The 26,501-nt window shown below is 55.5% G+C and overlaps 2 protein-coding genes across 2 annotated transcripts in view; both read left to right on the top strand.

Moving 5' to 3' along the window:
- LOC101024698 (acetylserotonin O-methyltransferase like) overlaps positions 1-6,910 on the top strand; it is a gene marked incomplete at its 5' end in the record, with an annotated part of 27,261 nt that extends 20,351 nt beyond the window's left edge. The window contains 4 exon segments of the mRNA XM_031661843.1: positions 5-52; positions 862-967; positions 1,570-1,692; positions 6,561-6,910. Of these exon segments, the coding sequence (XP_031517703.1) occupies positions 5-52; positions 862-967; positions 1,570-1,692; positions 6,561-6,781 (498 nt within the window).
- Positions 6,911-20,532: 13,622 nt separating this feature from the next.
- Positions 20,533-25,919, top strand: SLC25A6 (solute carrier family 25 member 6). The gene is made up of 4 exons (XM_031661842.1): positions 20,533-20,875; positions 23,234-23,720; positions 24,627-24,767; positions 25,318-25,919. The coding sequence occupies exons 1-4, from the start codon at positions 20,765-20,767 to the stop codon at positions 25,473-25,475; spliced, it is 897 nt and encodes a 298-aa protein (XP_031517702.1). The 5' UTR covers positions 20,533-20,764; the 3' UTR covers positions 25,476-25,919.
- Positions 25,920-26,501: the final 582 nt, after the last annotated feature.

Genomic DNA, 26,501 nt, shown 5'->3' with positions numbered 1-26,501 from the left:
ACAGTCGTTTGCCGGCAACCGTCAGCGCCTAAACCGAGAGGTGTTCGTCGTGGTGTGATATCGAATCCCGAACGAAAACTACGTCTTGCCCAAAAAGTGAACGACACTATTGGCCTGCCGAGTATCAGGATTTCAGTCGCCGATCAGTCGCGGCGGATCCGGAGTCATAGCTCGCAGCGCCGGGGGTCCATCTACCCGAGCCTAAAGAAAGCAAGACCACGGGAAGGTTGTTAGCCTCGGACCAGCATCACCACGGCTTCAAATGACGGGAGACAGGTGCGGGCGCTTCGAGACACTTCTACCGTGAGCGGCCAACATCATCAGAGTTCTATTATCGCCCGACAGCACGGTTATTAAAACAATAAATAGCTGGACGCGGCGCTGAACTGGTGAAATGGCGCGCAAGCTGACCGCGGAGGCCGCCGAGATCGCTGGTTCCAGCCCGGTGCCGACAAAAAGGCAAAATCGAGCATTATTTTGGTGGTAGGCAGGAGGCTGGGGCAAGCAATGGTAGCCTTCACCCTGAAATACAGGGCAAGGGCCTTTTCCTCGGCACCCTGATCAGGTGCTCAGAGAGCACAGTCAGTGGGAAAAGTGAAGGCACGCCTCTTTCACAAAGCGAAATTGGAAGATACAGCTGAGATGGCGTCCTTTTTAAAGAAGACATTTTCAGGTGCCGACTATCGAAATGCTAATGGGAACCATCTGTACCCCTGCACTCAGCACATCCAGAGAGACCCTATTTCCAGATAAGTTCCTATTCTGGCAGCTTAATCGGCATGGCTCTGGGCACCTGGTCGTATCTTTTCAAGGACGCCCATTCAAATCGCGACTGCGTTAAGACCATCTTTTTACTCTCAGCATCATGGAGGGGCGTGCCGCTACGCGCACCCCCCTGCAGGCAACCCTTCTGGGGCGCCTGAATCGGGATTGCCAGGGAAGGCCCGCTGTTGCCCACTCGCTAGCAGTGTGGCCCCGACTCTCCCTGGGGGACGGAGACACCCATTTGCGCTGACTCTGCCTGCCTCGCCCAGGTGGTGCCTCTGAATTTCTTTTTCCTCCCCTGCCTTTTTTTTTTTTTTTTTTTTTTTTTTTTGTCAGCCGGGCTGGAGTGCACTGGCGTGATCTCAGCTCACTGCAGCCTCCGCCTCCCGGGTTCAAGCGATTCTCCTGCCTCAGCCTCCTGAGTAGCTGGGATTCCAGGCACCCACTACCCCCGTCCAGCTAATTTGTATTTTTAGTAGAGCTACGGCTTCGCCATGCTGCTCAGGCTGGTCTCGAACTCCTGAGCTCAATCTGCCTACCTCAGGCTCCGAAACCGCTGAGATTACAGGTGTGAGCCGCCGTGCCCGGCCTTTTCTCGGCCGGAGTCTAACCGCACGCCCGTGGCATCGCTAACCAGCTCCTCTCTTCAAGTCCCCACGGGGATATACTCAGGAAGACCCATTCCCGCCCACACCCCTCTCTTCTCCATCCGATTTAGAATGTGGGTGGCCGTCTGAGGATCTGTCCGGGGAGGACTGCTTCTCCCATACGTGACGGACCTGTCGCCTTTTGTCTTTAAACCAGGTGATTTTTTCAGGGACCCCCTCCCCAGCGCTGAGCTATATGTCCTGTCCCGGATCCTGCACGACTGGTCAGACGACAAAGTCCACAAGTTACTCAGCAAGGTCGCCGAGAGCTGCAAGCCAGGTGAGAGCCCGTCGTCACGTTCACTTTTTTTTGTTAAGACGTAGTTTTCGGTTCAAGTTTTACAAGGAGGCCGGGCGCGGTGGCTCACACCTGTCATCCCAGCGCTTTGGGAGGCTGAGGCAGGTGGATCACCTGAGGTCAGGAGTTCAAGATCCGCCTGGCCAACATGGTGAAACCCCGTCTCTACTAAAAATACAAAAATTAGGCTGGGCTTGTTGACTCAAGCCTGTAATCCCAGCACTTTGGGAGGCCGAGACGGGCGGATCACAAGGTCAGGAGATCGAGACCATCCTGGCTAACACGGTGAAACCCCGTCTCTACTAAAAAATACAAAAAACTAGCTGGGTGAGGTGGCAGGCGCCTGTCATCCCAGCACTTTGGGAGGCTGAGGCAGGCGGATCACCTGAGGTCAGGAGTTCAAGACCCGCCTGGCCAACATGGTGAAACCCCGTCTCTACTAAAAATACAAAACTTAGGCAGGCGTGGTGGCAGGTGCCTGTAATCCCGGGTCCTTAGGAGGCTGAGGCAGGAGAATCGCTTGAACCCAGGAGGTGGAGATTGCAGTGAGCCAAGATTGCGCCACTACACTCCAGCCTGGGTGACAGACTGAGATTCTGTATCAAAAAAAGAACAGCAAAAAAAGAACTGGCTTATGTGATTTTTGGAGGTTGGCAAGTCCAGCGTCTGGGTGAGAGGCCCGCGACATTGTGGAGGATAAATCCGCTGTATTTAAAGTTGGCCAATGTGGCCAGGTGCAGTGACTGACACCTATCATGCCCGCACTTAGGGAGGCCAAGGTGGGCAGATCACCTGAGGTCAGGGGTTTGAGGCCAGCCTGGCCAACATGGTGAAACCCCATCTCTACTAAAAATACAAAAAATTAGCCAGGAATGATAGCAGGCACCTGTAATCCCAGCTACCGGGGAGGCTGAGGCAGGAGAATGGCTGGAATTACAGGCGGAGGTTGCAGTGAGCGGGACTGTACCCTGCACTCCAGCCTGAGCAGCAGAAGCTGAGACTCCCATCTCAAAAAAAAAAAAAAAAAAAAAAAAAAAAAGAAAATCCTAAAAGAGAAATAGATTTACCATTATGAAGTTGAAGTGGCTCATCCTAAAGGTCTTCATTCTTGTTGTCTTCACACTGAGGAGGCTGCAGAGGAGGAGGAAGCCATGGGCTGCTCTTGCTGTCCCGGGGGTGGCCGAGGCAGAGGAAATCCCATAGGTGAGGGCAGTTGCTCAAGGCTCAGCTGGCTCGAACCTCTGTGTTTATACACAGGCACAGGTGCACACACACACACACACACACCAGCATGCCTCTCGGCTCCAAAGCCTCCCATATCGGTTTCTCCTGTCCCCCCAGGCTGCTCCTGGAGCCAGAGTGGGAGACTCACTGGAACAGGCTCAGGGGTATCTGGATTTCCACAATGGAAGGACATGGCCCTGGGGAATCTAGTGGGTACTCAAGGCTCCCTCAAGTTCAAGGTCCGCTGCTGCAGTGAGAATTCTGGACTATTCATGAGAACACTTAATTACCTTAACAGAGCTGGGGCGGGGGTGTGTGGGAGGCAGCTGACCAGGGCCGGGGGTGAGGCGGTGGAGGGAGGCTCCCACCTGCTGTGAAACAGGACCCCATGGGTTCAGCTGGTCGAGACAGTTCCATCCTTTTTCTCCCCCTCTCTCTTTCTCCCTTTCTCTGTGTATTATCTTTTATTTTTATTTATTTATTTTTTTAAAGAGTCTGGCTCATCACCCAGGCTGGAGTGCAGGGGCCACGATCTCCATCCTGCAAGCTCAAAAGCCTCCCGGGTTCCGCCATTCTCCTGCCTCCAGCCTCCCAAGTGAGCCGTGCCATCTTGACTAATTTTGCATTTTTAATGAGAGACAGGGTTTCACCATGTTGGTCAGGCTAGTGTGACTCTGTGGGTGATCCACTCACCTGGGACTCCCAGTCCTGGGATGATAGGCGTGAGCCACTTCGCCCGGCTCTCTTTATATATATATATATTTTTTTTGAGACGAGGTCTCATTTTGCTGGCCAGGCTGGTGTGCAGTGGTGCAGTCTGGCTCACTGCAGCCTTGACCCTCCTTAGGCTCAAGCTATCCTCCACCTTAGCCTCCCGAGTAGCTGCAAGTACAGGCATGCATCACACCATGCCCAGCTAATTTTTAAAAAGTTTTTTTGTGAGGCCGGGCGCCATGCTCACACCTGTCATCCCAGCACTTTGGGAGGCCGAAGCAGGCAGGCACCACAAGGTCAGGAGTTGAGACCAGCCTGAGCATGGGAGTGAAACCAAAATACTCTACTAAAACACAAAACTTAGCCAGGCATGGTGGTGGTAGCCCTGCTCTCCCAGCCATAGGAGGCTGAGGCAGGAGAATGTGAACCCAGAGGTGGAGGTTGCAGTGAGCGAGATCACGCCACAGCACTCCAGCCTGGGTGACAGAGCGAGTCTCAAAAAATAACCAAAAAGTTTTCACCAATGGAGATGAGTCTCTCTCTGTCACCCAGGCTGAAGGGCAATGGTGTCATCATAGTTCACTGCAGCCTTGACCGCCTGAGCTCAAGCAATCTTCCCTCCTGCAGCCTCTGATGCGTGGGAGTACAGGCATATGTTACCATGCCCTGCTAGTTTTAAAATTTTTTTGTAGAGATGGGATCTTACTATATTTGCCCAGGCCTACTCCCCAAACTCTGAACTCAGCGATCCTCCTGCCTTGGCCTCCCCAAATACTGGGGTTAAAAGATGCTTGAGCCACTGCACCTGGCCTCTCTCTTTCTCTCCCTCTTCCTCTCTGTCTCCTCCTCTCTGTGACTTTTTACGTATCTCATCTATCATCAGTCTGTTTCTCCTCTCTCTCCTCCTTTCCCCCTTCCTTCCTTATCTGTCTTCTCTCTGTCTCTTCCTCCCTCTCCCCTCACCCTGCCTCTCTTTTTATACTTCTATCATCCTTTAAAAAAAAAAAAAAAATCATTTTTAAAAAATAAAATAAAATAGAGACCAGATCTCACTATGTTGCTCGAGTTGGTTTGAAATTCCTGGGCTCAAATCATTCTCCCACCTCAGCCTCCCAAAGTGCTGGGATTACAGGCGTGAGCCACTGCACCTGGACTTCTAACAGTGATCCGTCAGCTATCTGTCATCTGTCTATCATTTATTATCTATCTATCCATCCATTCATCTACCTACGGATCATCTACCATCTATTCATCTATCCATCCATCTCATCCATGCATCCATCTATCCATTCATCTATCAGCCCATCATCTACCATGTTCCATCTATCCATCCATCTCATCCATGCATCCATCTATCCATCCATTCATCTACCTACCCATCATCTACCATCCCTATTCATCTATCCATCCATCTCATCCATGCATGCATCCATCCATCCATCTGCCCATCTACCATCTGTTCGTCTATCCATCCATCCATCCATGCATCCAACTATCCATCCATTCTATCTGCCCATCATCTACCATCTGTTCACCCATCCATCCATCTCATCCATGCATCCATCCACCCATTCATCTGCCCATCATCTACCATCTGTTCACCCATCTATCCCATCCATGCATTGTCCATCCACCTGCCCATCATCTACCATCTGTTCACCCATCCATCCATCTCATCCCGTCCATCCACCCATTCATCTGCCCATCATTATTGCCATCCTGTTCCTTGCATCTGTCCATCCGTGCGTCCATCCCGCCTGCCCGTCATCTGCCATCTGTTCGCCCATCCGTCCATCCTCGTCCATCGTCCATCCACCCATTCATCTGCCCATCTACCATCTGTTCCATCTATCCATCCATCCGTCCACCATCTACCTGTTCACCATCCATCCATCTCATCCATGCATCCATCCACCCATTCATCTGCCCATCATCTACCATCTGTTCCATCCATCCATCCATCCACCATCATCTACCATCTGTTCACCCATCCATCCATCTCATCCATTCGTCCATCCACCCATTCATCCATCCATCCACCATCCATTCCTCCATCTATCCCATCCATGCATCCATCCACCTGCCCATCATCTACCATCTATTCCATCCATCCATCTCATCCATTCATCCGTCCACCCCGTTCGTCACCCTTCCGTATTTTCCATCCTGTTCCCCGTCTATCCCCGTCCATGCGTCATCCACTGCCATCATCTACCATCTGTTCACCCATCCATCCATCTCATCCGTAGTGTCCGTCACCCGTTCATCGCCCATCTGCCGTCTGTTCGCCCATCCCGTCCATCTCGTCCGTGCGTCCGTCCGTCACCCGTCGTCACCCGCAATCATTCCGTCCATCCATGCATCCATCCATCCATTCCATCTATCCATCCATCCATTCCACCATCCATCCATCCATCCTTCCATCCATCCATTCCTTCCATCTATTCCATCCATCCATCCATCCATCCATCCACCATCATCCATCCATCCATCCATTCCATCCATCCATCCACCATCCATACCATCTATTCCACCCATCCATCCATCCATCCATTCATCTATCCATCCACCTACCATCCATCTACCATCTATTCACCCATCCATCCATCTCATCCATGCAACCATCTATCCATCCATTCATCTACCTACCCATCATCTACCATCTGTTCATCCATCCATCCAGAACTGGGCAATTCCATTCCATTCACATCCATCCTATCCACCCATCTTTCGATCTAATCTCCTCCCTGTCAGTCCGCCCTGCATCGTCTCTGTCTCACTCCCTTCCCCTCCCTGTGTAAGGGTTCTCGGCAGCCTCTGCTCACAGCTCTGAGCTCCCATTGCCAGCTGTGTCCCCCTGAAGGATCCCCACCTGGCTGGCCAGGACTCCAGCTCTCTGCTCTCCCCGCGGGGGGCCGGCCTGCTGCTGGTGGAGACGCTCCTGGATGAGGAGAAGAGGGAGGCGCAGGGCGGCCTGATACAGTCGCTGAACATGCTGGTGCAGACTGAGGGCAGGGAGCGGAGCAGAGGCGAGTACCAGTGCTTGCTGGAGCTGCACGGCTTCCACCAGGTGCAGGTGGTGCACTTGGAGGGTGTCCTGGATGCCATGTTGGCCACCAGAGTGGCCCCCTGAAGCCCAGGCAGCGTGTTCATTATAGGGACGTCCTCCCCCAGGCTGCAGGTGGACCACCTGGTCCCCAAGTCCATAGGACAGTCACATAGGAGCGTGCAGTCGTGGCTGAATAAAGAAAACAAAAGTCTGTCCATGGTTCCTCTGTGAGAGTTCTTGATGAGGAAGAGGCTGCGTGGGGAGAGATCATCAGGCAATCAAATAATAAAAACATCCGGCAATCATCAATATCATCAAAGGTGCGCCGCTTATCCGTGCAGATCCGGCGCGCCATCCGCTGCGTCAGCTCATCCATCCATCAAAAATATTAATATCCGGCACCATCCGTAAAAATCCGGGGTGTGTTCGAGGTGTGTATCGTGCATACACACCCATCTGCGCACACACAGAATCTGGTCATAAATGCTGAATGACCGCGGACCTGTTTGCATTTTGAGCAGCGTCCTTCAACATTCTCTTTGTGCACATCCGCGGGGTCGCTCACATATATTAACACACAGCCTGCTACTCACCTGGGCTGTGTGGCGGGACCCCAGGCTCCCGGGCTACAGAGCTGGATGGCAGGTGGTGTGCTGAGTGCCGTGAGCTGCTATAACACAGCGGTAGGTATTTGTATGCGTTGTTGACTGAGAGAGCGTTACGGGCATGTGACTGTGTATGATTCTGGACAGACTCGTTTTTTTTTTCTTTTTTTGAGACCAAGTCTCGGCTGTCGCCCGGTGGAGTGCAGGTGGCGATCTCGGCTCACTGCAACCTCTGCCTCCGGTTTCAGCGAATTCTCCTGTCTCAGCCTCCCACAGTAGCTGGGATTACAGGTGCCCCACCACCACTTCTGCCTAATGTTTGTATTTTTAATACAGACCGTGTTTCACCATGTTGGCCAGGCTGGTCTAGAACTCCTGACCTCAGGTGATCCGCCCGCCTCGGCCTCCCAAAGTGCTGGCATTGCAGGCGTGAGCCACCCAGCGCCTGGCTAGCTTGCACTTTTTTTTTCTTTACAATCACGTGGTGTCTCCATGGCAGGCCTAAGATGGACCAGGAAGAAAATTCGACTTTGATGATGAAACGGGGGGAGTCCAGAGCAGTGGTGCGTGGCTGTGGCCCTCACTGCTTGGCAACCAGGAAGGATGAGGCTTCCAGGCCCCTCCATCACACTGGCCTCGGCGTGGGGACAGACGGGACAGCCGCCAGGTGATGCCACAGAGCCCAGCCCTGGAGGAAGCTGACCGGCCACTACCTTCCTCCCCTTCCCAAGTCAGCCTGGCCCAGAGCTGTCCCTCTTTCCCTCCTTCCCAAGTCAGCCCGGCCCAGAGCTGTCCTCCTTCCCTCCTTCCCCGATCCAGCGGCAGAGCTGTCCCTCCTTCCTCCCTTCCCATGTCAGCCATCCCTCCTTCCTCCCTTCCTTTGTCCCTCCTTCCCTCCTTCCATGTCCTTCTATTGTTGTCCCTCCTTCCTCCTTCCATTTGTCCCTTCCAGCCATCCCCTCCTTCCAGCCTGTCCCTTCCTCCCTTCCATGTCCCTTCATTTCATCCACCTTCCTCCCTTCCAGCCCATTGGCTATCCCTTCCGTCCTTCCCCCAGTCAGCCTGGCCGACTGTCCCTCCCTTCCCCCCGTCCAGCCACCAGGCTGTCCCTTCCCTCCATTCCCCAGTCCCAGCCCCCCGCCAGAGCTGTCCCTCCTTCCTCCTTCCCAAGTCAGCCCGGCCCAGAGCTGTCCCTCCTTCCCAAGTCAGCCCGGCCCAGAGCTGTCCCTCCTTCCGTCCTTCCCCAGTCAGCCTGGCCCAGGGCTGTCCCTCCTTCCTCCCTTCCCATGTCAGCCTGGCCCAGAGCCGTCCCACCTTCCTCCCTTCCCAAGTCAGCCAGAGTATCCCTCCTTCCCTCCTTCCCAAGTCAGCCTGGCACAGAGCTGGGAGATGACAGATAGAATCCCGGTCACCTCGGGCTGCCCCCAGCCGAACTCCTCCGTCCTGTTCTGGGACAGTGAAGTCCCTGCCTGCAAGGTTTCCCCACGTGCACCTGCAGGGCCTTGCGTCTGTCTAGCTGCTCTCTGCTCCATCTCAGGTGACCACTGGCCATCTGAAAGCAACCTGCTTTGGTGGCTTTCAAGCCCTCCTTCCTCTCCAACCCCTGCCACCAGAGGCGGGGAATGGGGACAGGATGGAGACAGAGGCAGGCCCAGCCCGCCAGCTGTAGGGGCTAGGGACAGATTCAACTTGGAGTGCCCAGAGGGAAGGCCCACCCGGGATTGAAACGTTCATGGGTCCGAGAGGTTCTGGGACTCTGCCCAGGAAAGCTGGCATGGGAGCCCCTCGGTGGACAGAACCACAGGCGCCTGACCTAGAGGCCCAGGCCCTAAATGGTCTTGGCTGCTGGGAGTGGGCTGGGGAGTCAAGTGATACAGCAGGACCTCCGGTGGCCTCCTGTTCGGTCCCCAGCCCATGTGTGTGCCCCTTAAAGCAAGGTCGGAGGTGTGTCCCCAGGTGGAGAACCTGCAGAGGTTACCCTCAGCAGAAGCGGCTGGGAGTTCCTGGGACCTGTTCCCTCTCACTCTCCCTTCTGTGTCTGCTGGAACTTTTTTTTGGGGTCTGGCTGTCGCCCAGGCAGTGCAGTGAGTGCGATCTTAAGCTCCCAGTGCAAACTCCGCCTCCCAGGTTCATGATTCTCTGCCTCAACCTCCCCAGTAGCTGCAATTACAGAGAGCCGCCTACCTTGGCTAATTTTTTTGTATTTTCCAGTGAAAGGGTTTTCACCATATTAGTAGGCTGGTCTGAGGCTCTGACCTCAGGCCTCTCAAAGTGCTGGGATGACAGAGGCGTGAACCATAAGCCCAGCCATCTTTTATTCATTGGAGTGTGTGCAAAGCAGCACCTCTGGATCTGAGTCCGTGTGGCATGCATGAAACGTCCTTGAACTCTTTGATAGTCCCCAAAACAGTGAGCCTTGGTGGCTCAAGCCTGTAATCCCAGCACTTTGGGAGGCGAGGCAGGCGGATCCACCGAGTCAGGAGATCCCGAGACCATCCTGGCTAACCCGGTGAAGCCCATCTCTACTAAAAGCCTAAAAAACTAGCGGCCGGAGTCGAGCGCCTGTAGTCCCAACTACCGAGGGAGGCTGAAGACAGGAAGGAATGGCGTGTTTCGAGGCCGAGGCTTGCAGTGAGCTGAGATCCCGGCCACTGCACTTTCCCAGCCTGGGGACAGGCTTCTGTCTCAACAACAACAACAAAAACCAGTGGGGTGACAGAGCTGGAAGTCTGTGCAGGGCAACCTGGCGGCGGGTTCACCCACTCCTCCCTCCGTCTCACTCAGCGCTGCACTATGAGGCCTGAGTGCACATACCAGGGTGTCTGTCTGGCTCTAAAAACACCCTCTGGATTTATCACAGGGGCTGGGGTGAGGTGGAAGGAGGAGGACAACAGGCTCCCTCAGGATGATGTTGAGGGCTCTCCCACCTGCAGAGCTCAGCCTTTCCAGGGCCAAGAATCTCGAGGGGGCTCTTGGGAGAGGTCTTGGGGGGCCCTTGTGAAAGGGGAGGTCTTGGGGAGCCTTCGAGACAGAGATCTTGAGGAGTTGTCTTCCAGGGGCAGGTCTTGGGGAGCCTCTCTGGGGGGAAGGCTTTGGGGGACCCTCTTCATGGGGGAAGTCTGGGGGGCCTCCTTCAGAGGGCAGGTCTTGTGGGGACCCCTTTGGGGAGGCCTTTTGAGGAGCCCTTTTCAGGGCGATGGCCCTGGGAGTCCCTCTTCAGGGAGGAGGTCTTGGGGAGCCCTCGTCAGAGGGAAGGTCTTTCGGGGGTCCTCTTCTGGGAAAAGGGGTCAGGCCCCCTCATCTTGCAGCCTCATCAGCCCTCCCTGGCCCACACTTCTTACAGGCAGAGCCTCGGAAATGACTAATTACAGAACAGCTGCTGTGGCCCCACCCAACACAGAGCCTGGCACCCCACCCCACCCCGCGAAAAGCCCACCTCAGCCCTGCTCTGATTCCTTCCCGGCCTTCGGATGAAGCCTAACGTCTTTCCATTAAAGCACCTCTGCTTCCGGGTGGGACGTGGTGGCTCACACCTGTCATCCCGGCACTTTGGGAGGCCGAGGCGGGCCGATCGCATGAGGTCAGGAGTTCGAGACCCGCCTGCTGCTTGGGCCCGGCACCCAGGATGTGCTTGGCAAATGCTTCTGGAATGGATGGATGACACCCCGTCTCTATTAAAAATACAAGAATGAGGCATGGTGGCACGCACCTGCAATCCCAGCTACTCGGGAGGCTGAGGCAGAAGAAATGCTTGAACACGGGAGGCGGAGGTTGCAACGAGCCGAGATCGCGCCACTGCACTCCAGCCTGGGTGACAGAGCAAGACTCCGTCTCCATACACACACACACACACACAAGCCACCTCTACTTCTATATGAACCCACCACTTCTCTGAACCCCAGGGGGCTTTGTGGACGCAGATTCCATGACAGCACCCGCTGGTCAGGCAGCAGTGATCTCTGAAGCCACGCAGGGAATTTTATCAGACGCTGGCAGATAAGGGGTCCTCGTGGCCGAGTGCCTGGCAGGCGGATCGGGACTCACTCCTCTCTACTCAGTCCTTGGAGGGGGAGGGCGGTGAGAGACACAAGCTCTACTCCCACTACCCAGCAGCTGTTCTCTCCCTCACTTCCAATTCCCGGCTGTGAGGCTCACCTCACCCTCCTTTCCCAGGGAGGCCATGTCCCCGGGTTCCGGGGCAGGTGGCCCCAAAGGCCTCCCAGGTCATGCCCTAGTCAGGCATGGCGACTGTGTTGTTCCCTCCCAGATACGAGGGGCAAAGGAGCTAGCGTCCAGGGCTAAGTCCCACATGCAGTACTCTGCATTTGAAAATAGCCTCTACTTTTAGTAATCTTATTCATCCATCTATCTATCTCTTTCCATCTTAATCTTATCCTCATTCTATCCACTCATTCCATCCATCGAATATCATTCCATCCATTCATTCATCCATCCATCCATCCATCCTTCCATCCATCCATCATCCCATTCATCATCCATCCATTCATTCATCCATTCATCCATCCATCCATCATCTATCCATCCATCCATCCATCCATCCATCATCCATCCATCCATCATCCATCCATCATCCATCCATCCATTCATCCATCCATTCATCATCTATCCATCCATCTATCCATTCACCATCCGATTCATCCATTCATCCATCCATCCATCCATCTATCCATCCAATTCCATCATCTATCATTCATTCGATTTTATCTATCTATCGCATTATCATTCATTCCATTATCGACATTCCATCGACATCTTATTTCCATTCATCGATCGATTATCTATCTATCGATCGACGACGACATTCATCTATCTATTCTATCGACATCTATCGATATCCATTTGTCGAATTTGTTGAGTATATATCTATTTTATCGGCATTCTATTCCACGTAATGGTTTATATATCTTATCGACCATCTATCGATCGCATTATCGATCGATCGCATTATCTATCGATCATCGACATTTATCGATCGGTCGCATTATCGGTTTATCGACGATCGACGCATTATTTTATTCTATCTATCTATCGGTCGACGACCATTATCTATCTATCGACGACGCATTATTTATCTATCCATCCATTCATCATTCATCCATCCATCCATTCATCCATCCATCCATCCATTCATCCATCCATTCCATCCATCATCCATCCATCCATCCATCCATCCATCATCCATCCATCCCATTCCATCCATCATCCATCCATCATCCATCCATCATTCATCCATCCATCCATCCATCCATCATCCATCCAATTCATCCATCCATCCATCATCTATCCATCCACTCCATTCATCCATCCATCCATCCATCATCCATCCATCCATCCATCCATTCATCCATCCATTCATCCATCCATCCATTATCCATTCATTCCAGAATTTGCCGAGCACATCCATCTATCCATGCATCTATCCACCCACCCATTCATTATCCATCCATCCATCATCCATCCATTCCAGTATTGTCTAATTGCTAACGCATTCATCTTATTCCTTCTATCTTATCTATCATTCATCTATTCCAGCATTTGGCATAATCGAGAATTCAATCTATCCATTCATTCATATATCCACCTACCTACCCACTACCTATTCATTATCCAACCACCCATCCATCCATTCCAGAATCATTTGCCAAGCAAGCACATCCATCTATCCATCCATCCACCCACCCATTATCCATCCATCATCCATCCATTCCAGAAGCATTTGCCGATCAAGCAATCCATCCATCCACCCATCCATTCATTATCCATCCATCCATCCATCAGTGATCCACCATCCATTCACCATAATCCATCCATCCACCCACTCCACCCATTATTCATCTATACTATCCATTCAGAAGCATTTACAAGTAAGCACATCCATTCATCCATCCATCCACCCACCCACCCCTGATCCATCTATCCATCATCCATCCACTCATTCCAGAAGCATTTGCCAGCAATCCATCCACCCACCCACCCATTCATTATCCATCCATCCACCCACCCATTATCCATCCGTCCATCCATCCACTATCCATCCATTCATCCATCCATCATCCATCCATCCATTCCAGAAGCATTTGCCGATCAAGCAATCCATCCATCCACCCACCCATTCATTCCAGAATCATTTGCCAAGCAAGCACATTCATCTATCCATCCACCCACCCACCCTTTCGTATCCATCCATCCATCCATCATCCATCTATCCATCTATCCATCCATCATCTATCCATCCATCGATCCACCCATCTATTATCCATCCGTCCATTATCCTCATTATCTCCAGCTTATCGGGTCAGTGAGTACACTCCATTCATCCAATGTATCTATCCACCCACCCGTTCATTATCCATCCATTCCAGCATTTGCCGATGGAGCACTTCATCTGTCCATTCACCCACCGACCCATTCATTATCCATCCATCCATCCATCCATTCCAGAATCATTTGCCAAGCAAGCACATCCATCTATCCATCCATCCACCCACCCATTCCACATTCCATCTATCCGTCCATCATCAATCCATCCATCATCTATCCATCCATCCATCCACCCATCTATTATCCATCCGTCCATTATCCCTCATTCCAGAAGCATTTGCCGAGTGAGCACATCTATCTATCCACGTATCTATCCACCCACCCGTTCATTATCCATCCATCCATCCATCCATTATCCATCCATTCCAGCATTTGCCGATGGAGCAATTCATCTGTCCACTCACCCACCCATTCATTATCCATCCATCCTGATCCATTCCAGAAAATCATTTGCCAAGGAAGCACATCCATCTATCCATCCATCCACCCACCCATTCATTATCCATCTATCCGTCCATCATCAATCCATCCATCATCTATCCATCCATCCATCCACCCATCTGCATATCCATCCGTCCACATCCCCATTCCAGAAGCATTTTACGAAAGGAGGACCCATTCTTATCCAATGATTCATTCCACCTTACCCTGCTTCACATTCATCCATCCATCTATCCAGTCACTTATGCATCATCTTCCATTCTCCATTCCATCCATCTATCCATCATCCATCCATTCCAGCATTTATTTATCGAAAGCAATTCCATCCTACCCACTCACCCAACATCTCATCATCCATCCATCCATCCATCCATCCCAGAATCATTTGCCAAGCAAGCACATCCATCTATCCATCCATCCACCCACCCATTCACTATCCATCCATTTATTCATCCATCATTTATCCATCCATCCATCCATTCCAGCATTTGCCGATCGAGCAATCCATCCACCCACCCACCTATTCATTATCCATCCATCCATTCATTCCAGAATCATCTGCCAAGCAAGCACATCCATCTGTCCATCCATCCACTCTACTTCCACGTAATTTATTATTCATTCCATCTATTATTTTATTCCATTCATCATTGATCTATCATTATCTATCATCTATCATCTTCCATACGACACGACCTTATTCCATTCGCTATTCATTCATCTATCTCTGTTTACATTCATTTCCATATCTATCTATCTATTTCCATATCTATTATTCTATCTATCACTTCTATCTTATCATCTATCTATTCATCTTATTATCTATTCATTATCTGCTTCATATCTTATGTATCTATCTATTCATCTTACTATCTATCTATCTAATGGCTATCTTATCATCTATCTATTATCTATCTATCTTATTATTCTATCGGTCATCTATCATCTATCTAATGCATTATCATTCATCTTATCATCCATCCATCATCCATCATGTTCATTATCCATCCATCATCCATCCATCCATTATCCATCATGTATCCGTCCATCCATCACCCATCTATCCATTCATTATCCATCCTCCATCCATCCATTATCCATCCATCCACCTTATCATCCATCCACCCATCATCCATCCATCATCCATCATGTTCATTATCCATCCATCATCCATCCATCCATTATCCATCATGTATCCTCCATCCATCACCCATCTATCCATTCATTATCCATCTCCATCCATCCATTCATCTATCAATTTGATCCATCATCCATTCATTATCCATCCATCCATCACCCATCCATCACCCATCCATCATCCATCCATCCATCCATTATCCATCCACCCACTATCCATCCATCCACATCCACCATCCATCCATTATCCACCCATCCACCCATCATCCATCCACCCATCATCCATCCATCATCCATCCATCCATCCATTATCCATCATCTGGTTCATTATCCATCCATCATCCATCCATCCATTATCCATCATGTATCCGTCCATCCATCACCCATCTATCCATTCATTATCCATCCTCCATCCATCTACCCATCCATCCATCCATCCATTATCCACCCATCCATCCATTCCAGAAGCACTTGCCAAGCACATCCTGGGTGCCAGGCCCAAACAGGCAGGCATCCTCCTGGCTCGGAGAGGAGCCTGAGCAGAGCCCACAGACAGCACCACCCTGCTGGCGGGTCACCAAGCCACCAAGCCAGTGCAGGCTGAGGGCCGAGCACACAGAGCGCCATCTCAGTGTCTGGACATGGTTAGCCGTCCCCACCCGCATGGAAAGAACCTTCTTCTCTCCCTTAAGACAGGCTTTGCAGACTTGGAAAGGGAACGCCGTGTTCCAGGGCCCAGGGCCTGGAACCCCGGCCAGAGCAGATGTGAACCAGCCTCATCTGGAAATAGCAGCTCCGGTCCCGGCTCGCTGGCACTGAAAACCAGCACCAGGGCCCCGTCCTGCGTGACCTCGCTGAGGCTGGGAAACGAACACAGGCCTGTTGGGCGCAGCGCCCCAGCAAACTCCCCACCCCTGCCCAGCACCCACAGTGCTCCCGGCCTCCTGCAGGGAGCCTGGCTTGGTCCTGGGTCCTCAGAGGACACTGTCCACCACCGGTGCCCTAGCAGAACCTCAGGAATGTGCTTGGTCTCCACGCCCTCCCCACAGCAAGGGCCCAAGGTTAGACCTACCCATGCTTCAGTGACTTCTGAGCCACCCGTCCCGCCGCCCAGCTGCCGCTCCAGCCTCCAGAGCCGGCCCCAACCTCCAGCCCCAGCCTCAGCCGCTCTCCCTAGAGGTCAGAAAAAGCCTCAGGCAGGGCTCACAGCTGCACCCAGGAGTCACCCAGGGTGAGTCCGCTCTCCAGGGCAAGCGGGTCCCTCCTGTCCACCCACAGCCAGGGACTGTACCTCCTCACTACACAAGGGAGATAAAGGAAAAACAAGAGCGAGAAAGCACAGGGAGAGAAAAGGAAGGAAGGGAGAAGGAAACGGAAAGAAGAGGAAGGAAAAGAAGGGAGGAAAGGAAGGAAGGAGAGAGAGCGGGAGGAGAGGAAAAAAGAGGGAAAGAAAGGGAGCGATGGGGAAAGGCAGGAAATGAAGCGAGAGAGGGAAAGAAAAAAAAAGGAAGGAAAGACGGGAGGGACGGACAAGAGAAAGGGAGGAAAAGGGCAAAGGAGGAGGCGGGGAGACAGGAAAGAAGGAAACGGGGAGGGAGGAGAGAAGAAAAAGGAAAAAGAGGGAGGGAGGAGAGAAGAAAGAGGCAGGGAGGGAGGAAAGAAAAACAGGCAGGAGATAAAAAAGAAAGGGAGGCTGGGTGCGGTGGCTCACGACTGTAATCCAGCACTTTGGGAGGCCGAGGTGGGCGGATCATCTGAGGTCAGGAGTTCGAGACCAGCCTGGGCAACATGGAGAAACCTTGTCTCTCCTAAAAATAAAAATAAAATAGCCGGGGGTGGTGGCACCAGCCTGTAATCCCAGCTAGTTAGGAGGTGGAGGCAGAAGAATCTCTTGAACCTGGGAGGCGGGGGTTGCAGTGAGCTGAGATCACACCACTGCATGCCAGCCTGGGTGACAGAGCGAGGCTCCATCTCAAAAAAAAAAAAAAAAAAAAAGGAGAACAGGGAGAAAGGGAGAAAGAGACGGGAAAAAAAGAGCGAGACAGGAAAGAATAACAGAAAGGAAAAAGAAAAAGAGAGGGACAAAGGGAGAGAGGAAAGAAAAGAACGGAAAAGACACGACCAGGCACAGTGGCTCACCACGCACAATGGCTCACAGCTGTCATCCTAGCACTTTAGGAAGCCGATGTGGGCGGATCCCCTGAGGTCGGGAGTTCGAGACCAGCCTGGCCAACGTGGTGAAACTCCATCTCTACTAACATATAAATTAGCCAGGCGGGTGGCACGCGGCCTGCAATTCCAGCCACCGGGAGGCTGAGGCAGGATCCCTGGAACTGGAGGGAGGCTTGACCCAGCCTGACAACAAGATGGAAACTGAAGTCCAAAATAAATAAATAGGAGGAAATGAAACGAAAGAGGGGAGAAAGGAAGAGGGGACAGGAAAGAAAGAGGAAGGTGGAAAGGAAGGAAAGAAGGAAAGGAAGGAAGGAAAGGAAGGAAGGGAAAGGAAGGAAAGGATGGAAAGGAAGGAAAGAGGAAAAATAATAATGATGATAAAAAATGATGGAAGGGAATGAAAGATGAAGAGGATGAATGGAAGAGAAAAGCTGAGCATGGGAATGAAAGAAATGAATAATGGAATAAAGAAAATGAAAATAATGGGAATGAAAGAAAAAGGATAGCTGGGATGAATGGAAAGAATAGAAGGGAAAGAGAAAGGAATAGGATGAAAGAGGAGGAAGGAATGGAAGATGAAGGAAGGAAAGAGGAAAGGAAGGAAGGAAGGAAGGAGGAAGGAAGGAAGGAAGAGGAAGGAAGAAGGAAAGAAGAGGGGAAGGAAGAAAGGAAGGAGGGAGACAGACATGGAAGGAAACAGGCATGGAAAGGAAGGGAGAGGCGGAGTGGAAAAGGAGGAGGGAAAGAAACTGGAAAGGTGGTGGATGGAAGGGGCCGGGGTGGAGGAAGGAGGAAGGAGGGTGGATAAGGAAGGAATGGATGGATGGACAGGAAATGGGGACTTTGAAAGGGTGGCCATGGGGAATGGAAATGGAAGGAATATGGGGTCAGAGGTCGGAGGCCCAGGGACCTCCCCCACACCCAGCCTGAAGCTGAGGGCACCAAGGGTCAGGAGGTCGGAGGCCCAGGGACCCTCCCCACACCCAGCCCGAAGCAGAGAGCACCGCTGGGTCAGAGGTCGGAGGCCCAGGGACCACCCCACACCCAGCCCGGAGCGAGGGCACCAAGGGTCAGAGGTCGAGGCCCAGGGACCCCCTGGCCACACCCAGCCCGGAAGCTGAGGGCACCCCGGGTCAGGAGGTCGGAGCTCCAGGGACTCCCCACACTCCAGCCCGAAAGGCTGAGGGCGGGCGCTGGGTCAGGAGGTCGGAGGCCCAGGGACTCCTGGGCACCTCCAGCCCGGAGCCGAGGGTACCAAGGGGTCAGAGAGGTCGGAGGCCCAGGGACTCCTCCCCCCACACCCAGCCCGAGCTGAGGGCACCGCTGGCCAGAGGTCGGAGGCCCAGGACCACCCCTACACCCAGCCCGAGCGAGAGCACCAAGGGGTCAGAGGTCGGAGGCCCAGGGACTCCTCCCCCACACTCCCAGCCCGAGCTGAGGGCACCGCTGGGTCAGAGGTCGGAGGCCCAGGGACCCCTACCCCAGCCCGGAAGCTGCCGGGAGGGCACCGCCAAGGGTCAGAGGTCGGAGGGGCTCAGGACCCCCACACTCCAGCCCGAGCCGAGGGCACCAAGGGGTCAGAGGTCGGAGGCCCAGGGACCTCCCCTCACACTCCAGCCCGGAAGGAGGGCACCAAGGGCCGGGGAGGTCGGAGGGCCCAGGGACTCCCCTGGCCACCTCCAGCCCGAGCGCCGGGAGGGCGGGCGCTGGTCAGAGGTCGGAGGCCTCCAGGGACCTCCCCCCCCACACTCCAGCCTGAGCGCTGAGGGGTTCGGGCTGGGTCAGAGGTCGGAGGCCCAGGGACTCCTCCCCACACCCAGCCCGAGCCGGGAGGGCACCGCTGGGTCAGAGGTCGGAGGCCCAGGACCACCTCTACACTCCAGCCCGGGGAGCAGAGAGAGCATCATGTCAGAGGCCTGAGGTCTGTACCTCCCCCACACTCCAGCATTCTGAGCGCCGAGGCACCGCTGGGCCAGAGGTCGGAGGCCCAGGACCCCCACACTCCAGCCCGGAAGCGCCGAGGGCACCGCGGGTCAGAGGTCGGAGGCCCAGGGACTCCCCACACCTGTAGCCCGGGAAAGGCCGGGAGGGCAAGCCCTGCGGGTCAGGAGGGTCGGAGGCCCAGGGACTCCCCACACCCAGCCTGAGCGCGGTGGCACCCTGGGTCAGAGATCGTGGAGGCCCAGGGACCCCACACCCAGCCTGAGCTGAGGCAATCTCGGGTCAGAGGTCGAGGCCCAGGGACTTCATTGACTCCAGCCTGAGCGCCGGAGGGCACCCCGGGTCAGAGGTCGGAGGCCCAGGGACCCCCACACCCAGCCCGAGCGCCGAGGGCACCATGGGTCAGAGGTCGAGGCCCAGGGACTCCTCCCCCCACACTCCAGCCCGGAGCGCGGGAGGGCACCAAGTGGGGTCAGAGGTCGGAGGCCCAGGGACCCCCCACACCCAGCCCGAGCGGGAGAGCTGGCAAGGGCCGAGGTCGAGGGCCCAGGGACCCCCACACCCAGCCTGAGCGCGGAGGGCACCGCGGGGTCAGGAGGTCGAGGCCCAGGGACCCCCCCAACACCTGCCGGAGCGCGGAGGGCGGCGCGGGGTCAGGAGGCTGGAGGCCCAGGACCCCCAAGCACCCAGCCCGAGCGCAGCAGAGGGCACCGCGGGGCCGAGGTCAAGGAGGCTCCAGGACCTCCCCTACCCAGGATGGGCGCGAGGGCGGCGCGGGGTCCCCGGGTACACCTGGCAGGGGAGGGTCTCCCGAAGTGGGACCCGGGAGAGTGTGACGGGGTCGGAGCCCTGGAGGTCAAGGGTCAAGGGTCGTAAAATCGGGGCACCACGCGTTGCGCAATCCCGGGCCGAGCAGCCGCGGGCCTCCGGGAGAAAGCGGGCGGCGCCTCGAGCGACCTGGTACCAGGCGGGCCTGACCTGCAGCCGCCCGCCAGCCCGCCTTCCGGGTACTGGCAGCGGCGTGACTTCACAAGGTCAAGGCTGCCGCGGAACACTCCCCGCGCTGCCCTACGGCGCAGGGCGGAGCCTGGACTCCCGGCATACCTCGGGTGCGGGCGGGCGTCTCCGGGGAGCGCAGGCCAATGGGCGCGGTGCTGGAGAGCGGGCGGCGGCGGGTTCCCGGCAGCCCTCGGGGGCGCGGCACGCAGGCGGGGGCGGGTCGTGGCCGGGCGGCACAGCCAATGGGCGCGGCGCGAGGGGGCGTGGGGGCGGAGAGTGGGCGTGGCGTCGGCGCCTTGGCGGCTGCGCGGTGGCCGCTCTGTCCTTTCGGTCTCGGCGGCGGCAGGGCTGAGCCAGCGACGCCCTCCATTCACTCTCCGCGCCCGCTCTCCGGCTGTCCGCCCGTTCCGCTGCCCGCCCCGCCACCATGACGGAACAGGCCATCTCCTTCGCCAAGGACTTTTTGGCCGGAGGCATCGCCGCCGCCATCTCCAAGACGGCCGTGGCTCCGATCGAGCGGGTCAAGCTGCTGCTGCAGGTGGGGACGCGGGCGCGGCCGCTCCGGGGATGGGGGGACGGGAACCGAGTGGCCGGGCCGGGAGGGGACGCGGGCAGCGGAACCCTGCAGGCGGGCGCCGGAAGTGGAAGGCCGCGATGGCTTTGTCCATGCGCCGCCGGCTTCCGGGGCAAGCGTCACGTGACCGCTGCGGCAGGGCGTGGCGACGTCCACGCGTGCGCACTGGGCCCGGCCGGCGGCGGGGGATGCGGCACGTGCCTGAGGGCGCATGCGCGATGGAGCAGGGCCCAGGGATGCACCTTGCGGCGGGCGGGCGGGCCTTGACCTTGACCTCAATCCTGCGGGTCCTCCGGGCTGGGACCAACCTTTCCGGCGGTTGCCTGGCCGGTGTCTGCTCTTGCCCCGTCCACCGTGAAGGGCAATTCTAAGGCCCACGGGGCAGCGAGCCTGCCCGCAGGTGTCCTGGAATAACCAGGATATAGTTACTGGTGGTTCTCACCCCCCTCTTCATAGCTCATTTGTGTAATTCTGATCCAGAGCGATGCATTTTTTTGTCTTTGGGGAGAGGGTTATCGAAAGCAGCGTGATGCCTAGGAACACTGCTGCCAGGACGTCGTTGTTCACGTTGTACTCCCAGTGTCCAGCTCGGTGATGGGAATGAATGGGTTTGGCTGCAAGGACAGGTCACGCCCGCGATCCCAGCGCTTCTGAGAGGCCGGGGGAGGATCGCTTGACGCCAGGAGTTTGAGAGCAGCGGGGGGGGGCAGCAGAGCAAGACCCCACCTCAAAAAGAAATTATTTTAACTGAAGGAAGCAGGGCGTCCCAGTGCGTTGAGAGGCCCGGGGCGGATCGCTTGAGCTCAGGAGTGTGAGACCAGCCCTCTAAGATAATTATTTTAAACTTAGCAGGGTGGCGTGTTCCAGGAGTTTGAGACCAGCCAGGGCAACATAGCAAGACCCCATCTCTAAGAAAAATGTTTAAACTTACAGGGCTGGGTATCCCAGCACTTTGAGAGGCCCAGGGAGGATCACCTGAGCTCAGGAGTTCGAGACCAGCCAGGGCAACGTAGCAAGACCCCCACATCTTTAAAAATATTTCAGGCTGGAGTGCAGTGGCGCGATCTCAGCTCACTGCAAGCTCCGCCTCCCGGGTTCATGTCATTCTCCTGCTTCAGCTTCCCGAGTAGCTGGGACTACAGGCGCCTGCCACCTCGCCTGGCTAATGGTTTGTATTTTTAGTAGAGACGGGGATTTTACTGTGTTAGCGGTCTCAATCTCCTGACCTCGTGATCCACCCACCTCAGCCTCCCAAAATGCTGGGATTACAGGCATGAGCCACGGTGCCCGGCTTAATATTTTTTTTAGAACTTAGCAGGGTGGGGTGTCCCAGCGGCTCGAGAGGCCCAGGGAGGATCACCTGAGCTCAGGAGTTTGAGAGCAGTTTGGTCACCGTAGTAAGACTCCATCTCTCAAAGTAATTTTTAAAGTTAGTGGGGCTTGATGGTTGTGCACCTGTAGACCCGGATACTCGGGAGACTGAGGCGGGAGAATGGCCTAATCCACGAGTTGGAGGCTGCAGTGAGGTGAGATCGCACCACTACACTCCAACCTGGGTAACAGCATGAGACCGTATCCTTTTTTAAAAAAAGAAAGATGAGGACAACTTACCAGTAATGCCCACAAGCTAGTTTCCTAAACAGGATGATGCACTCTGGCCGGGTACAGTGGCTCATGCCACCTTTGGGAGGCCGAGGTGGGCGGATCACCTGCGGTCAGGAGTTCGAGAGCAACCCGGCCAACACGGTGAAACCCCGTCTCTACTAAAAATAAACAAAATGAGGCCGGGCGCGGTGGCTCAAGCTTGTAATCCCAGCACTTTGGGAGGCCAAGATGGGCGGATCACGAGGTCAGGAGATCGAGACCATCTTGGCTAACACGGTGAAACCCTGTCTCTACTAAAAAATACAAAAAAAAACCTAGCCAGGTGTGGTGGTGGGCACCTGTAGTCCCAGCTACTCGGGAGGCTGAGGCAGGAGAATGGCGTGAACCCGGCAGGTGGAGCTTGCAGTGAGCTGAGATCCGGCCACTGCACCCTAGCCTGGGTGACAGAGCGAGACTCCGTCTCAAAAAAAAAAAATAAACAAAATGAGGCAGGCATGGTGGCGGGCACCTGTAATCCGAGCAACTTGGGAGGCTGAGGCAGGAGAATCGCTTGAACGTGGGAGGCAGAGGTTGCAGTGAGCCGAGATCACCCCATTGCACTCCAGCTTGGGCAACAAGACTGATTTGCATCCAAAAACAAAAAAAAATCACTCTGTAGCTGGGATGTTTTGGGTGGTTGGCCCCGGGTCTGGTCTGAACACCCTCTGCGTCCCCCAGGTCCAGCACGCCAGCAAGCAGATCGCCGCCGACAAGCAGTACAAGGGCATCGTGGACTGCATCGTCCGTATCCCCAAGGAGCAGGGCGTGCTGTCGTTCTGGAGGGGCAACCTGGCCAACGTCATCCGCTACTTCCCCACTCAAGCCCTCAACTTCGCCTTCAAGGATAAGTACAAGCAGATCTTCCTGGGGGGCGTGGACAAGCACACGCAGTTCTGGAGGTACTTTGCGGGCAACCTGGCCTCCGGCGGCGCGGCCGGCGCCACCTCCCTCTGCTTCGTGTACCCCCTGGATTTCGCCAGAACCCGGCTGGCCGCGGACGTGGGAAAGTCAGGCACAGAGCGCGAGTTCCGGGGCCTGGGAGACTGCCTGGTGAAGATCACCAAGTCCGACGGCATCCGGGGCCTGTACCAGGGCTTCAGTGTCTCCGTGCAGGGCATCATCATCTACCGGGCCGCCTACTTCGGCGTGTACGATACGGCCAAGGGTACGTGTGGCGGCCGTCGCAAAGTCCCAGAGACGGGATCGATGCGCAGACATTCCCTCGGGGTCCTGTGGGCTGAAGGTCCGAGATACGGTGTGGGCAGGGCTGGTTCCTCCTGAGGCCTCTCTCCTGGGCTTGGAGACGCCGTCTTCTCCCTGTGTCCTCACAGGCTCGTCCCTCTGTGTGTGTCTGTGCCCTCATCTCCTCTTCTTATGGGATGTCTTAGTCCATCTCAGGCTGCTATCACAGAATACCATAGACTGGGTGGCTTATAAACAACAGACATTGATTCTCCCACAGTCCTGGAAGCTGGAGGTCTGAGATCCAGGTGTGGGCAGGGCTGGTTCCTCCTGAGGCCTCTCTTTTTGGCTCGTAGACGCCGTCTTCTCCCTGTGTCCTCACAGGATCGTCCCTCTGTGTGTGTCTGTGTCCTCATCTCCTTTTAGAAGGACACTAGGCTCATAGGATGGGGGCCCACCCTGCTGACCCCCTTTACTGTTACTCACCTCTTCAGAGACCTCACATGCAAGTACAGTTGCATTCTGAGGCCCTGATGCGGGGGGTGGGACGTCAGCATGTGGATTTTGAGGACCCAGTGTAACTCCCGTCGTAACTGTGACCCTTTACAAGGTCAGGGCCCTCGCTTTTCCCCCAACAGGCCTAACCCCGGCCTCTGGAACTGTGTTGCTGGGCTCCGGTAGGTGGCCGGCGGCCTCTTCCCCTCCTGGCCCTGCCCCGACCTTTTGTGCTGTAAACGTCAGCTGGCACCGAGCAGCCACGTGGAGGGGGCACGGGTGGTCTTGGAAGCGCTCGGCACCACCTCGGGTGGCCGTGAGCACACAGCGGAGGCTGAGCCTGGTCTCCGGTGGCCGTGCAGGCGCTGGAAGGTGACGTGCCGTTCCCCCGCAGGCATGCTGCCCGACCCCAAGAACACGCACATCGTGGTGAGCTGGATGATCGCGCAGACCGTGACGGCCGTGGCCGGCGTGGTCTCCTACCCCTTCGACACGGTCCGGCGGCGGATGATGATGCAGTCTGGGCGCAAAGGAGGTAGCCGCGCGGGCTCGGGAGGCGGGAGACCCTTGCTAGTGGGAAGGGGAACCAGGAGCTCCTTGGCCTGGGCCGGTGGGAGGCCAGGAACCGTCAGAGGAGGCACTTCCCCCCCAGCGTGGGAGGCAGCAGTGTGTCAAAGTAACCGGCTGTGTGGAAGGATTTTCCTGAATGATGTGGGCTTCTGATCTTGGGGTTTCGTGGTGCAGGCAGCAATTGCTACATCCCCACCTCCTAGAACCTCCGCCCGCATCCACACCCTCGATCCTGCCCTCTCTGCGTGGACGCCAGGGGTGGAGACGGGGGACGCCCAGGGCGGGGCCTGAAGTCCTGTGTCCAGCCCTCCTAGACACAGTGGCTTAGGAGGACGGCGTGAGCTCAGGGCACGGGGTCACCAGAGCCTCGGGTTTCCCTCCTGTAATCAGAACTGTGGCTCAGGCGTCCGGGGTGTTACTTCTGTAAAACGTCTTCAGGGCTGCAGGTGGCGTCCGTGTCTCGAGGAGCTCGGCGGCGAGGCCCTCACTGTGTCACCGTCTCCCTGTCGTTGTAGCTGACATCATGTACACGGGCACCGTCGACTGCTGGAGGAAGATCTTCAGAGACGAGGGGGGCAAGGCCTTCTTCAAGGGTGCCTGGTCCAACGTCCTTCGGGGCATGGGGGGCGCCTTCGTGCTGGTCCTGTACGACGAGCTCAAGAAGGTGATCTAAGGGCCGCGGCCTCCTCCCCACACACACCAAGGGAACCAAGAGAACCACGTAGAATCCTCAACCGTGCGGACCATCAACCTTCGAGAAATTCCATTTGTCTTTTTCCCAGCCGGACCCTGCCCGTAGGCGGCGGCCGGGGAAGGCTGTAGAGAAGGGGCGCGACGCGATCCATTCGTCAGCCCCCGATTCCATGTCTTGATCACGGGGTGGGAGGGAACCATGGCGTCCCCGCGGGCCCATGGGCGAGGCACTCCAACACTGAGACCTAGAGTCCAGACGCTTGTAGGACCCGAGTCGTGTTTTAAGTATTTATTTAAAACGAAAGAATCATGTTTCCCATTTGTACTTCAGCGCTAGCCCCTGTTTCTGCACAGCCGAGTACTAGCAAGTATGTTCTGTGTTGGGCATCCTGCTGCAAAACAATAAACCGAGGACACAGAGGGCCTCCTGCCTGACCGCACCTCTCCACGGGGCAGCCTGGGGGCTGGGCCCATGGGACGCAGGTGGGGCCACGCTCTGCCCCTGTGGCCGGCCCACGTTCCTGGCGTGCGGTGCCGCCGCCTCCCCAGCAGCCCCGGGACACAGAGGACAAGGTCACAGCTGGGAAGAGGAGGGGGGTAGAAACCAAGGCTGGCGGAAATGTAGCCGGGCTCCGTGGTGAATGCTGGAGGTCCCCAGGGCACCTGCACTTACTGTGCCTTCTCTGAGACCATTTGTGTGACCGTAACACCTTCGGTCGGTTGTAAATAAGACACGTGTCTCCTAGCTCTGAAGGCTGGAAGTCCCAGAAAACCAAGGCGTGGCAGGTTCGGTCTCCGGTGAGTACCTGGTTCCTGGCTTCCGGATGGCGCCTTCTCCCTGTGTGTCCTCACACGATGGAAGAGGCCAGGGAGCTCTCCGGAGTTCCTTTTACAAGGGCGGGGATCCCCTCCAGGAGGCCTCACCACCTCATCACTCCCGGAGACCCCCACTTCCCACACCGTCACTTTGGGGAGGGGTATTTTCAGGCTGAATCTTGGGGAGACC

The sequence above is a fragment of the Papio anubis genome, unplaced genomic scaffold (assembly GCF_008728515.1).
Source record: "Papio anubis isolate 15944 unplaced genomic scaffold, Panubis1.0 scaffold264, whole genome shotgun sequence".
Lineage (NCBI taxonomy): Eukaryota > Metazoa > Chordata > Mammalia > Primates > Cercopithecidae > Papio > Papio anubis.
This window is presented reverse-complemented; position numbering and strand designations above follow the sequence as displayed.

Bases quoted from the DNA above. Each gene is read 5' to 3' on its own strand.
- SLC25A6 (XM_031661842.1), top strand. From the start codon at position 20,765: ATGACGGAACAGGCCATCTCCTTCGCCAAGGACTTTTTGGCCGGAGGC. The intron at 20,876-23,233 runs GTGGGGACGCGG...TGCGTCCCCCAG, and splicing joins GGGTCAAGCTGCTGCTGCAG to GTCCAGCACGCCAGCAAGCA. The intron at 24,768-25,317 runs GTAGCCGCGCGG...CTGTCGTTGTAG, and splicing joins GCAGTCTGGGCGCAAAGGAG to CTGACATCATGTACACGGGC.